At 41.6% G+C, this 14780-nt stretch overlaps 1 protein-coding gene and 1 pseudogene across 1 annotated transcript in view; one reads left to right on the top strand and one right to left on the bottom strand.

Moving 5' to 3' along the window:
• SETD7 (SET domain containing (lysine methyltransferase) 7) overlaps positions 1-14780 on the bottom strand; it is a 61444-nt gene that overhangs the window by 13201 nt on the left and 33463 nt on the right. Inside the window, exons 4-6 of the mRNA XM_006887026.1 lie at positions 13381-13570; positions 6470-6551; positions 3469-3586 (exon numbers count right to left, since the gene is read on the bottom strand). Of these exons, the coding sequence (XP_006887088.1) occupies positions 3469-3586; positions 6470-6551; positions 13381-13570 (390 nt within the window). The remainder of the gene's footprint in view (positions 1-3468; positions 3587-6469; positions 6552-13380; positions 13571-14780) is intronic.
• LOC102874308 lies at positions 10586-11164 on the top strand (annotated as a pseudogene).

Raw genomic sequence — 14780 nt, 5'->3', positions numbered from 1 at the left:
CTACTTCCTGCTGAAAAGGGACACTGTGGGTTTCAGGGTGAAGATCTTCTCTCACTACTCTAAAGGGCCCCTTTGGCAAAAAAATTTATACTAGTTTCTTTACACAATTAGAATACATTGTTTTTGAGAACAGATTCTTCCAATTTCTCTCATCCACCCCCCCCCCCCCCCAGCCAATTGTACCACTCCATGATTCAAATCGCCAGACTTTTCTTCTGAGGCACCCATGCATAGATTTGAACATACAATTTTTAGCATTTAAAATTTGGCACTTAGCAGCCAAGCATATTAAATATTTGTACTATTTAGAGATTCCAGTTGACAATTCCTGATTGACTTTCTCACCTATAACAGCATGCACTGTTTATAGTGTAAATATTAGCCTTCCCCCTCTAAACTACTCTTGACCAAAACACCCCAGAAATGGTTAATGCCAGTCTTTCAGAGCAAACAGAATCACATTTTCATTCAAAATTATTGACTCTCATTAATATACTATCTTTCCCATTTCTAAATTGTGCTTTTATTTGTGAGAGTTATTTCCTCAGTGCTGACTGTTGCAGGCATTGATCTAGATACAGAAGGCACAGAAGTAGCCAAATTAAAAAAACAAAACCAAACAGATCTGGATATTCCAACATGATACTGATGCACGGCAGTAATGATCACCTGCCTCTGTTACCATTAGGGAGCTTGGTGGCACAGTCCATTCGGCATTCATTACACTGCTAACCCAAACGTGGCACCTCTCTGGTGGTTCCAGTCTACCAGAAGCTCTGCAGGAGAGAGATGGGCAATCTCCTCCTGTGCAGTTTGCAGCCTTGGAAACCCGCTAGAGGACCAGTTATGAACTCGAGGGCAATGAGTAAGAGAGCGATATCCTACACTGTGCTTTTTCTTCTTGTTTTTAGTTTTCCAACAGCCTCTAAACTTCATGAGGGCAAGGACAGTGTCTCATTAATTATTATAACATGGCAAGGTGGTTTCAGCACAGAGCCAGAGTCTGCTCCCTGAAATCCTACTTAAACTACACACTACCTTTGCAACCTTGGCCATATTGGTCAACCTCTCTGGGATTCCATTTCCTTATCTGTAAAATGTATATTGGATGAATATATTATATATAAATATCCTGAAGGTACCTTTAGTTGTTTATTATTTTATTTGCATGAAAATTTATAAATCATACCTTTTTTTCATAGTCATTCATAGGCTTTTTGTTTTATTAATATTAATTAGTGCTGATTATTATAGTTTATAACAATGTCTAATCAACCCTGAATGTATTTTTCATATGCTGAATTTCTTGGGTTTTCATGTGAATGTGAGATGTTAGCAATAAATTTAAGTTCTAAATATTTAATATAAGTGAGACAAAGATGAAAATCACTCAGTGTGCTAAAAGTATCAAGCCTTTGCCTTTAAGAAGACACTTAGAGAAATCAATTGTGAAATGAAGGAACTGAATTAGAGCTTAAAATCCAAAGCGCTTGGCTTGTGGGAGGCTGAGGTCTGGAGAAGAGCTTTCAATCAGCAGTGATTCATCATATAGGCTCAGGTGCCATTTGACTTTCTTTCTGGCCTGCGCCTGCCACATAGCTTTGCAGCTGTAATCACGGCCATCAGATCAGCCTGAGAGAGAGCAGTAACTTTCCTAGGCTGATCTTTCCTGGATAGCTCTAACCACACAGAGACAGGTGTCAGTGGCAGGAACCCCGGAGTCAACTCTGTAAAGCTTTGAATTAGAAATATGTAAATATCCTAGCCATGGTCTTGTCCACCTACATGAGTGCTTAGATTCCTATAAACGAAAGCAGTGCCTCTGACTCTGTGGAACTCCCATAGTGCTGTTGTTCATGGGTTCCAGAAAGGCTTGTCTTCCTCTCCTATTTATGCCTTAATCAAAGAGTCTCTATACTCAACTCACCCACATTCTGAGATGTTAATTTCCCCTGGGACAGAAAACAAAACCCTGCATAAAATTTTGGCAATATATCAAAGATTAACCTTAAAGACCAAGGAAATGGAGCCTTCTGACAAGAGGTCAGCTATTGTGTGACTGTGACACAAAGAACTTGACTGGGCCATGGTCTTGGGTTTCTGGAAAGATAGCCCTCAGAACGCCCTAGCAATTGTGGTGATTTTATGTCAGTAACTTTGAATAGCACCTAAAAATGTCTGTGAATGGGTGGGGCTCCACCGTTAACTAACCTCAGGAAGGCTGAGGGATATAATCTAGTTATGTACACTCATTAAATAAAGGCTCTGCACAAGGAAGCCGGAGAGGCTTGCCCCTCCAACAGGAGGGATACAAGAGAGGGGGTGCATCCCTCGAGACTTCACGCTGGACCCAGATTAAACTGTGCCTGATGGATTAATTTATATCCTTTCTGGTTATGCTAGATGAGTGGAAGTTACTATGATCATTTACTTAAAAAAAAATCCCATTGCTGTTGAGTCCAAATCGATTCCAGTAGGTTTCTGAAGTGCTAAATTGAAAGGAGGAGATTACCCATCTTTCTTCCAAGGAGAATTCACACTGCCAGAGGCCCTACTTTTGGGTTAATAGCACAACTCCTTAGCGACTGTGCTACCAGAGCTCATGTTGTTGTTGTTGTTGTTGTTATTGTTATGTGTAGTCAAGTTGAAAGTGACCCAAAGCTGACCCTTGAGTGGGTTTTCAGAGGCAGAAAATCACACAGGAGGAGATTGCTTATCTTCCTCCCATGGAGCAGCTGGTGATTTGAACTGTGTGCCTTTGGGATGGCAGCACAGTTCCTTACCATTAGTCTACCAGAGCTCCCTAGTATGGTTAACAGTTTCCATAAGTTTTGTGAACCATTCTAGAGAATTAATGCACCAACAAAGGGGCATGAGCCAGCAGAGGCAGAGGAATGGCAGAGCCTTTCTAACTTGGGAGACCCCGCTGTGGGTGGCTGGAGGAGAGAGGAAGGCCACATGGGAAGTCAATTAGAAGGGCAAAGTCCCTCTAACTTGCAAAGTCTGACATAGCCCTAGTGGTGAGGGTAAAAGGGAAAGAGTACCACATGGGTGGCTGGTAAGAAGGGTGATGCAGTTGAGAAGGGTGCTGCAGTTGTCAAAAGGTGAAGACCCAACCCACGTCCAGGTGGGAAGTGGTTTCATTTTGATCTGTACTACGCAGCTAGCAACAAAGAGGAGATCTCCCCATCTTGTTCCTTGCAAGGATTTTGGAACAAATGGAAGTATGGGGATTTCCCACAAGGCATTCTGCCTCAAATCAAACCCTAATTATTGACAGTGTCCAGCTGGGGTTGAAAATAAAGAGAAGGAAAAGAATTTGGCTTATCACTTTTACAAAATGCCAGTATGTTCTTCCTTTCCATTTCTTGTGACTATTAGAGAGAAGACGACTAATGAGAACATTTAAAAGAGATTGAAACAAAGCCTTTAACCAGTTAAGCTGTTTTTTATTCCCACCCCACTCACCTCTTGGTGTGTAATTCGGACTCCATTGTAGAAAGACATAACAGTATTAGGCCCCACAGCTACCTTTGAAAACAGTCCTTCTCCAGCACTGGAAATGAGAGATTCAGCAACATATACCCTAAATAGAAATAAATAAATAAAGAGTACCGTGATTTTTATTTTGACATATTATTCCCCAAATCTACTTGCAAAACATTATTATCGTTATTAAAGTAAAAATACCACTTCTTAGAAAAGAAGGACAAGTGGATGAAAAGCATTGGTAATATTTGGCAAATAAAATTATTCTGGCATTGGAAATGAAAAAAAAAGAGTAATTATGGCTTTTTTAGTAGTAGAATTTAAAGGTTACTGATATAAAGATTATTGTCATATTCACAGCGATTAGTATGTGCTATAAGGTTTTTTCTTTAAAAGTAGAATTTTATAGTTTCAATCAAGGATAATTTTTACCCCAGCAAAGAACTAAAATACTTTGCAAAGGTAATTAAAACCAAACTATATTTGTAAATGCTAAAAGGAAGAGTGTTTTAGTTAAGCCGCAAGAGGAATCCTTTACGTGAAAGACTAACATAAAGCAGAGGTAGTAGAGTATATGCAATGATAAGTATTTCACAAGAAAAGTGTTTATAGGAGAGGCTAGCTAGCTATGGCCCAAGGGCCAAATATACCATGTTTGTAAATAAAGTTTTATTGGAACAGCTATGATTTGTATTTAATATTGTCTAAGACTATTATTCCACTATAACAATGAAGAGTTGCAACAGAGAACATATGGCTTGTAAAGACTAAACTATTTACTCCCTGGTCCTTAAAGAAAAAAAAAATGCACCACCAACCACTGGTTTATAAAAAAGAGAAAACACCACTAGTGATAATGGAGCTAGATCATTGACTGCCAAGAAAACAAATCGGTCTGTCTTGGAGAGGGTGAAACCCAGTCTGTCCTTGGAGGCTAGGATTTTGATGCTCCATCTCACATACTTTGGGCATGTGGCCAGGAGAGACTGGCCCTTGGAGAAGGACATCATGCTTGGAAGGGTGGAGAGACAGTGCAGCAGAGGAAGATGCCAGATGAGATGGATTGATACAGTAACCGGGACGATGGGGGTTGGTGTGTTGGAATTAGTGAGACTGGCTCAGGCCAGGCCAGGCTTCAGAGCTGTTGTACATAGGGTCGCAGGTGACTCGATGGCATATAACAACAACATATACTTCATTACCATTTATTTGGACATTGAGCCAGCCACCTGTAATTTTTGTTGCATGAATCTTAAGCATATTTGGAGGACTAGTCCACTGAATTATGATTTCCGAGTCAGTCCCCACTTAGAGTTATATGTAGTTGTTTTCCACTTTGCCATGTGACTTCATGGTACCTCCCTTCAAAGCAGGGAGAGGATACACCCCTTCTCTGCTGAACTTAAGGCTCGGCCCTGTGATCTGCTTTGAGAATGGAATGTGTGTAGAACTGGCTGCATCTAAGGTATTAAGAAGTATTGTGAGTTCCTGCTAGACTTCTCTAGAGTTTCTACTCATTTTCAGAAGAATATGCCTCAGGGAGCTATTGCTCTTTTTGCCCAAGTCTTGGAATGAATATATTTGAAACAGACCTGAACCCAACTTGAAACCTGGAGTCCAGCCTTGTTGAGCTGAGCCTAGCCAAAATGGCAGAGCCTCAGCCAACCGACAGAAACATGGGTGTAAAATGAAATGTTTGCTTTTATAAACCACTGGTAGTTTTGAGGATATTATTATGCAGCAGCAACACAGAAATCACAAAGCCCAATTCATATGGTTATGGTGCTGTTGTGTTTGGGGACAAGAGACCAAACCCTTTTGTAAATGGGCCAGTGCTTCATGTCAAGAAAGAAGCCTTTCATTGTGCCAAACACCACAGCTTATTTCTCAGATGGGAACAGAAACTGAGTGGGAGGGAAGCCAGGCTTTCAAAGAGAAAACCAACCCAGGATGACACCTTTACTCATAAATAGGCCAGCTGCTGGGGAGGAAGAATCCCAGGTGAGGTACCACAGAAATCCAGGACTAGCATTTAGCTATCCTCATAGATTATAGAAAAAAATGGAACAGGATTTGACATTCTGGAAGTGAGTTTACAGAATCTGAAACGGGAATGTTATGTTTCTTATATTTTGCTAAGGTAAACAAGAAATTGTCTTCTGTTAAAAGAGGTGTTCGGTGCTTAGTGGACATCGAATGTCAGTTAAGGATGATGGAAAATTCCAAGAACAATCAGTGGTGATGACTAAACAAAATGAAGCACATGCTTGGTATCACTCAACTAGACATGTGCGGGGAGCTCTGATGGCTGGGTCTGTCAGGAGTTATGCTGCTAACCCAGAGGATGTGCTTCTCTAGTGATCAGAATCTACAGCTGCTCTAAGGGAGAAAGACGGACAGTCTCTTCCTATGCAATTTATGGTATGAGAACTGCTGGAGGGCAGGCTATTAGTGAATTCTTCTGATTCTTGGTAATAAGGTTGACTTTCTTAATACATGTGAAGATTATAGAGATAGCTGATGTTTTATTCCCTGTATATTTACCAGACTTTCCTTTTTTCTTAAAAAAGATGTATTCTGGTCTGTGCCTAGGCTAGGACTTGGAGGACTGCAGGCAGCATGCAGCTTTATCACAAACTGTAGCACTGGGGTCCCAAAAGAGGTCCCTGAAGGAGGCGCAGCTGGCTGAACTGCTCTTTCCACAGAGGTGTCCAGTCAGGGCTGGACCTATCATGGCCGTGAAGTGCCCTGGGTGGAGAAACTCTCACAGGGACAGATTCTGGACATCAATAAAACCTTCCTCAGGATGTATAAATGATTATGCAGAGGTATCTTAAAGAAAAACAGTATTTTCATGAAGAGCTTAATTTGAACCTGCTGCTGACTGGAGCCGAGAAACATAGAGGCGACATTGTTCCCTCCCCCAGGACTTTTAAACCTCAAGTAAACACTGCAGTAAAAACCAAAAAGAACAAAATACCTTTCTGATTCATAAGGGTCTGGAAGAAGAGCATTGGTAGAAATGCAAGATGAAGTTGACTTATCAAAATGGTACACTGAACCTAAGAAACAAACAAATATATTAGTATAGTTAGTTAAGAAAGAACCCTTTTTTTTGGTGGCAAAATGTTTTAAGAACTTTTTAAAACATTTCTACGAGACAAACACTGAATGCACATCAAGCTCACTCCTTTCAAGTTGATTTCCAGTCATGGTTACTCTGCATTGGCTATCTAAAACTGTAACTCTTTACAGGAAAAGACTGCCCTTCTGGTGGATTTGAACCACCAATCTTTTGGTTGGCAGCACAAAACATACTGCACTACAAGTCCAGACAAGAGGTAGTTAAATACCCAAAACTATTATTCAACATATACTAAATAGGATGAGATTCTTCAATATAATTGGTAATTTTCTTTTCTTTTTGCTAACCACATTATTTTGTATTGCCCTTCCCTTAACACACTTTCCTGTATCTGTTATCTAATTACTAAACAAATAGCTTTAAGGTTTATTTTGGAGTTTTATTTTTAGGTCTTAATAAATAACCCTCTGGTGGCCTAGTGGTAAGAAACTGTGCTGCAATCCCAAAGGTACACAGTTCAAGCTGTTCCACAGAAGGATGGACAATCTCCTCCCGTGTGATTAACTGCCCTGGAAAACTTGCCAGAGGGTCAGCTATGGGTCAGTTCCGAGCTTGACAGTACACAAAACAATAAACAACCACCAAATATATCTCTTTAAAATCCCAACGTGGTTTTGAAATTTCTTTATTTAAATAACTTATTTCTTGGCTACTACCTCTTGCCATCTCTTATCATCTCCAGTGCTGCAGTACTCTGTCTTCTTAGTCTAGCAAGTTCTCAGCACAGGGACCCCAGGTCTAAAGGGCACTTTCTATTCCTAGTTCTCTTTCTCTGGTATCTGCTTTCTGCTGCTGGAGTGGCTCATTTAAAGCCTGTCTAGATGGACTTACTAATTAGCCAATACCCTTGATGCCTAAGTTTGCATTATCCCACCCCTACGGTAGTGCATGCACCTTATTTCCATAGCCCCACTCCATCATTTGGTGAGTATTACAAGACCATGGCTAACAACATCAAAACCCAATCCTGTTGTCCTTATGTTGACAGTCAAGTTATAATGTCTATAAACACAATTCAGTGCAACTCATTGTCATTTAGTCAGAGCCAATTCATAGCTGACCGACCCCCTGGGGGGTTTCCAAGGCTGTAAACTGCATGGACGATTTCCCATCTTTCATCCATGAAACTGCGAGTCCTCAAACTGTCAGAGGGGCCCAGTCTTCGGCTTAGCAGCACAAAAACAATTCATCACACCAAAGACCTCTATGGGTCAAACCCAGCCAGCACCCAGGTCCACATAAACCTGAAAGACTTGGTCTATAAGAGGCCAAAATGCCTGGCAATAAAAGCAAAACTGAAAAAGGTTGACAGAAGCAGCTTTGGATTGATCCAGAACCCATTAAAGGAATTTTGTTCAAAAAGAAAGAAAAAAAAAATCAAACTTTTGTATGGAATAACTGTTCTAGTATGAGGATATTATCCTGTAACTCCCATAATCTACTAGACACTAATATTTTGATCACAAATATACTAAGTGCCAGCAACAGGGAAAGTACTGCATTAGGGACTCTCGAGGACATGCACCAGAATCTGTTTCTGGTTTTACAATGTTTATGGCATCATCTTCAATGCACACTCTTCCTCTACTCGCTCAGACAAGGTCGATGCTCCAGCAATCCCTGGGTGGTACACATATTGAGTACGCTTGACTGCTAACTGAAAGGCTAGAAGTTCAAATCCATTCAAAGGCTTCTCGGGAGGAAGGTCTGGCAATCTACTCCCACAGAGTTACCTGCTTGAAAGCCCCCAGAAGCGGAGTTCCCCTTTGATATCCACAGGGTCCCCATGAGTCAGAGCAGGCTTCACCACAGCCAGTCATGTTTCAGGCAAAAGGAATGTGTCCTGTTAGTGTTCTTACTTTCTGTTGTAGCTTATGCCCATACCCTTTGTCTATAATTCATTCATTCATAAGAGAACAGAGTAAACCTACTCTAGACGGTTGCCAAGGCAGTGAATCTTTATAGAAGTAAATTCCCACATAGGTCCAGAGAGTGCCTGGGGGGGTCGATCACTGACCTCTCCATTAGCAACTGAAGCTAAGATCCCACACATACCTCTTTTGAGAGAGGGAACATAATTCAGTCTGTAATACTTATGCATGCAGCAGCTTTTATGTACTGCAACTCAAGAGGCAAAAATCTTGACATTTCTTTGCATAATTTTTGGTATTTTCCAGATTTTCTACTACAATAAATAATTCTATGTACAAAATTTGTTCATGTGTTATTGTTCATACAATAACATAATACATTTCTAAAAGGAAATCCCACTGAAGATCATTAAAAAACCAGTTGGAATAGTACATAGATAAGGAACTGGCAGAATTTCAAGCAGGATTTGGAAGAAGCTGTGGCCACCAGGGAGGGATATCATTGCTGATATCAGATGGATCCTGGCTGAAAGTAAGGAATACCAGAAGAATGTCAATTTGTGCTTTACTGATTATGTTGACTATGTGGATCATGACAAATTGTGGCTGGCATTGAGAAGAATGGGAATCCCAGGGTACTTGATTATGTTCATGCCGAACTATATCTGGACCAGGAGGCTGTTATCCGAACAGAGCAGGGGAGCACTGCATGGTTCAGAACTGGGAAGGGAGGGCACCAGGGTTGTATTCTCTCTCCATACCTGTTCAATCTGTATGCTGAGCAAATTATTTGAGAAGCTAGACTCTATGAGGAGAAGTGTGGCATCAGGATTGGAGAGAGACTCCTCAATAACTTGTATTATGCATATGACACAACATTGCTTGCTGAAAGTGAAGAGGACTTGAAACACTTGTTGCAGAAGATCAAAGAATGCAGCCTTCAGTAGGGATTGCATCTCAATGTCAGGAAAAGAAAGATTCTTTCTAGTGGACCAAGAGGCAGTGTCATAATGGATGGAGAGGAAATTGAAGCTGTCAACAGCTTCATCTTGCTTGGACCCACAATTAACATGCTTGGTATGAGCAGTCAGGAAATAAGGAGATGCACTGCACTGGGAAAATCTGCAGTTAGGGACCTCTCCAAATTACTGAGGACTAGTGATGTCAATTTGAAGACTAAAGTGTGTCGTATTCAGGCCATACTCTTTCCGATTACTAGCTATGCATCTGAGCACTGGACAATGAATAAGGATGACAGAAAAAGAATCGATGCCTTTGAGCTGTGGTGTTTGAGAAGAGTACTGAACATCCCATGGACAGCCAAGAGAAAAAACAGGTATGTCTTAGAGACGGTGCAGCCAGAGTGCTCTTAGGAAGCAAGGATGATGAGGTTTCACTTTACATACTTTGGGCATGTTGCTAGGAAGGCTATTCCTTTGAGAAGGACTTGATGCTGGGAAGGGTGGAGGGTTAGTGTAGGAGAGGAAAATCCTCAACCAGGTGGACTGACATGGTGACTATTGCAATGGGCTTTTGAGTGTCATGGAGTGTGAGGATGGCACAGGACGGAAGAGGGTTCAGATCTTTTGTTCCTAGGGTTGCTATGAGTTGTACTCAACTCAAATGCACCTAACAACAACAACAACAACAACAACAACAACAACAACAGGAAATAAGACATATTATATATACGTTATTATATATATTGGCGAGCTCCAGTGGCATAGTCCATAGGGAGCTGCACTGCTAACCCAAAGGTGGCTCCTCTTTGGTGGTTCAAATCCACCAGTGGCTCTGAGGAAGAAAGATGGGCACTCTCCTCTTGTGTGAATTACAGCCTTGGAAAACCCATAGGAGGGCCAGTTATGAGTTGATTCCAACTCAGTAGCAATGACTTTGACTATATATACTAATAAGATAGGGAGCTCTGGTGGTCTAGTGGTAAGGAGCTGTGCTGCAATCTCGAAGATGTGCGGTTTGAATCCACCAGTTGCACCACAGGAGAAAGATTGACAATCTCCTCCTGTGAGATTCACTGTCTTAGAAAACCTGCTGGATTTTACCACATTTTACTGTGAGAATGAAGACCATTCTCAGCAACCAGACTGCCAACATTTCAGAGAATGTCGATATTACTCTGAAGGGTCACAGTTATCATGAAAGGCCCGCAAGGGACCTTGCAGAGGACCTTCAATCACATCAGTGTAGACAGTCTCCTTGGGAAGAAAAAGAAGAGGATTCACATTGACAAATAAATGGTGGGGGAACAGGAAGGAACTGGCTACAGTTCACACCATCTGTAGCCACATACAGAACGATCAAGGGTGTTACACTGGGCTTTTGTTACAAGATGAGGTCTGTGTATGCTCAGTTCTCCATTAATGTTGTGATTCAAGAGTAAATTTCTGGTAGAAATTTGAAACTTCTTAGGTGAAAAATATGTTCGGAGGGTTCAAATGAGACCACGTGTTGCTTGTTCAGTATCTCAAGCCCAGAAAGAGAGTTAATTCTTGAAGGAAATGACACTAAGCTTGTATCAAATTCAGCTGCTTTGATTCAGCAAGCTACGACAGTTAAAAACAAGGATATCCGAAAACTTTTGGATGGTTTCAATGTCTCTGAAAAAGGAACTATTTAGCAACTGATGAGTAATAGCTAGCTTTTCAGCTACAGAAATGAGGCCAGACTAGTCCTAAGATTTTATTCTTGGAATAAAAATCTATTATTTTTACTCTTTATTGTGATTTGAGTGAAAGCTTACGGAGTAAACTGGTTTTCTTTTTCGCCATTAAAAAAAAAAAGAAAGAAAACCTGCTGGAGGGCCAGCTGCTTAGCGGCACAACAACAACAACAACAATATTATATATATTTTATGTGGGTTCCACTTGGTTTATTAATGTATTAAATCTGGGCTCTATACAAGATTCTGGGCTCTAAAGAGAGAGAGGTGATGCCAACATTGCGTGCATCTTTCACAATCAGCGCTCTGACAGAACGACGATATAATTTGTGCCATTGGGGGAATTGACTTAATTTGGTTCTAAAAGACCAATAAACTGTGTTTCAGTTTTTCAAGTATAAGTATTTGAGAGATTGAATTCTTGCCTCATTTCTCCACACCTTTCTTGTATTAGAAAGATTCTCACCACTGGGCCAATAGGCAGGAACATGACAGATGGAGAAGAGATTTGAGGTGGTTAACAACTTCAGCTTACTCTGTTCCACAATCAATACACTTGGCACTAGCAGTCAGGAAATCAAAAGATGAATAGCATTAGGAAAATATGCTGTCAAGGAACTCTCCTTGTGCTAAGGAGCAATGATGTCAATCTAGAGACTAAGGTATGCCTGACCCAGGCCACGGCTTTTGCAATTACTTGCTATGCATCAGAAAGCTGGACAACGTACAAGGAGGATAGGAGAAGAATTGATGCCTTTGAGTTGTGGTGCTGGAGTACCAAATACACCATGAACTGCCAAAAGAACAAACAGGTCTGTCTTGGAGAGGGTGAAGCCAAGCTGCTCCTTGGAGGCAAAGATTTGGAGACTTCGTCTCATATACTTTGGGCATGCTGTCAGGAGAAGACAGTCATTGGAGAAGCCCATCACACTTTGCAGAGTGGAGGGACAGCACAAGAAAGACCCCAGCTGAGATGGATTGACATAGTAACTGACATAATGGGGGTAAAATGTGTCAGAGACAGTGAGACTGGGTCAGGATAGGGCAGGGTTCAAAAGTGCATGGGGTCCCTATGAGTCACAGACGATTTGGCAGAACATAGCAACAACAACCTATGCCTTTTGCCATGTGATTTTTCAGTACGTTAAAATTACATGGTCAGGGGAGCTCTGGTAGCCTAGTGGCAAGAAGCTGCACTGCAATCCCAGAGGCGCACGGTTCAAATCCACCAGATGCTCTGCCGGGGAAGGAGGGACAATCTCCTCCTGTACCAGTCAGATCCGATTTGATGGTACACACACACAAATAATAAAAAAAAAAAAAGTACATGGTCACTATTTCCTTGTTCCCCTGACAGCTGGCAGCGTGACTTGATCTGGCCAGTATGAAGTGAGTGAAGGGGGCAGTGGTTCAGTCCTAAGCAGCTTTGCGGCACCACAGGTTTCTACTCACGCTCTGGTCGACCTGTGAGCCATCTGAGACTCAAGCTCCAGGCAGCACTGCCCTTCAGACAAGAGCCCAGATTTAAGACTGGAGGGGAAAGTCTTTATCTTCAGCAGAAATTTCAAGACCCAAACCCAGCCAAAACCAGTTAAAGCAAAGCTGACCTACTGACTTATGCTTGATGGTGTTCACCACCACAACACTGAGGTGTCTGTTAAAATGGTAACATCTGCTTAACACACCAATTAGAGTGGGACTAGGAAGTCGCTGGGTGATACAAATAGCATGGTCAGCGGTTAACTGAAAGGTGGAGGTTCAAGTCATCTGAGAGGGACCTGTTGTTGATCTACTCCCAAAAATTCAGTCATTGAAGACTCTGTGGAGCACAGTTCTGACACACATGGGGTTCCAATGAGTCTGAACTGACTTCACAGCAACTGCTGCTTGTTTGTTTAGGACGGGCTACATGGAGAAGAAAGTGAACTTGTCTCAAATTGCTCTAAGGAGCTCAGGTGGCCTAGTGGGCAAGGAGCTGTGCTGTTAAGGGAAAAGAAGGCAGTTCAAATCTACCAGCTGCTCTGTGGGAGAAAGATGGGCATCCTCTCTTCCCTTGCAGCCTCCAAAAGTCTGCAGGAACAGCAGCTATGAGTCAGTTCTGACTCAGCGGCAATGAGTTGCTTTGTGTTTTTTCCAATAGCTGTAACTGCATGCATTGGACTTAGAACCATACATCTGAAACAGGTCTGACTTACTTCCAGGCATCAGCTCAAAGTGAGGCCTCCCTTCTTCAGTGGTTGTAAGGGTGGCCAGTTTGCCTTCCATCATCTCTGCGTCGATGAATCTTCCGTAAAGGGCGGTCCTCTTGTCAGGGTAGACGTAAGCTATCTTCTCTCCAGTCATCTCCCCGTCTTCGTTTACTTCTCCTACAAGGCTCCCTCCATCCTGATGGGGAAAACCAAAAACCAGAAAATATTACATATAGTATTTATCCATATCGTGTGAATGTAAAGAATCTCTTTTATTCTTAATAAAACTATTATGGAGAATAGTTTAAGAGCCCAGAATTTTTCATATGAACAAGAAGAGCATATGTTGTCTGTCTTTTCAACCTCCCTTATTCAAATAAACATCTAGAAAGTTCTAAGCATGTAAGCCTTAGAGAGTGAGAGACTGATGCTCTACCACTGGCTCAGGCAATAAAAAACTCAAACTCACTGTTGTTGTTTCTGACCCACCATTGGATTTCTGAGGCTGTTAAGTCACAACGGGACAATGACCCTTTCTCATGTGGAGCTGCTGGGGGGGTGGTTCTAACCCCCAGATTGGAGCAGCCTTCAGGTAAACAGCCCAACTCATTACAGACTAGGCCACCAGAGCTCCCCTGGCCCTATCAACATCAGCTGCATAATTCTGTACAAACTGCTGCTATTCTCCCTTGGCTTGTTAGCTAAGAAATAAATGTTCTGTTTGTTATATTAACTACACACTTTTAAAAGAAATGTAACTCGCTATATTTGGCCAATAACAACTGCAATGTAGATTGTTTCTCAATAATAAATTTTGAATTTCTGATCAATTGAGAAAGTTCTTAGTTCAAAATGGACTTAAGAATGAACTCAGTGTCTATCTGAAAAGTTAGGGCTGTCTTTTTCCTTTTCACTTTTCTGTATTCAGTGCTTCCTCTTGCCTCTTTCCAGGAGAGGATCCAGCTTTGCTGCACATTTAACTCTTACTCACTCCATTTGTTGTGGATCAGTTAACCTATCAAACAATTCTGTATCCTGTTAAGGAGTAGCAACACAGCAAAGCAATCCACAGATATTTGTTGACTTAAACTGAGCTACAAAAAGTAATTAGCATGCTACTTTAGGATACACCAGAGTGTTTAATTTTTATTTCCACTCCAGAAAATCCTCATATTTCTCTGGAAATCTAAGGCTTCTGTGGGACTGGTACAAAGATGGAATAGTACAATATATTCTACAAGCTTCAGTATTTCCCTAACTCAAAGGTTTCTACTCAAAGTCAGGGATGCAGGACGACTTGTGCGTGATACCAGACACCGTGTACTGAAAGACAGCTGGAATAAAGGGTGCCCTGTACGTGACTTCTACAGTTCACTGGGTTCCAATTGCTCTTTGGAGGAAAAGAA

The sequence above is a fragment of the Elephantulus edwardii genome, unplaced genomic scaffold (genome assembly GCF_000299155.1).
Source record: "Elephantulus edwardii isolate Elephantulus edwardi_28Jun2011 unplaced genomic scaffold, EleEdw1.0 scaffold00053, whole genome shotgun sequence".
NCBI classification, from domain to species: Eukaryota; Metazoa; Chordata; class Mammalia; order Macroscelidea; family Macroscelididae; genus Elephantulus; species Elephantulus edwardii.
The sequence above is the reverse complement of the archived record's forward strand: the minus strand, read 5'-3'. Positions and strand labels throughout refer to the sequence as shown.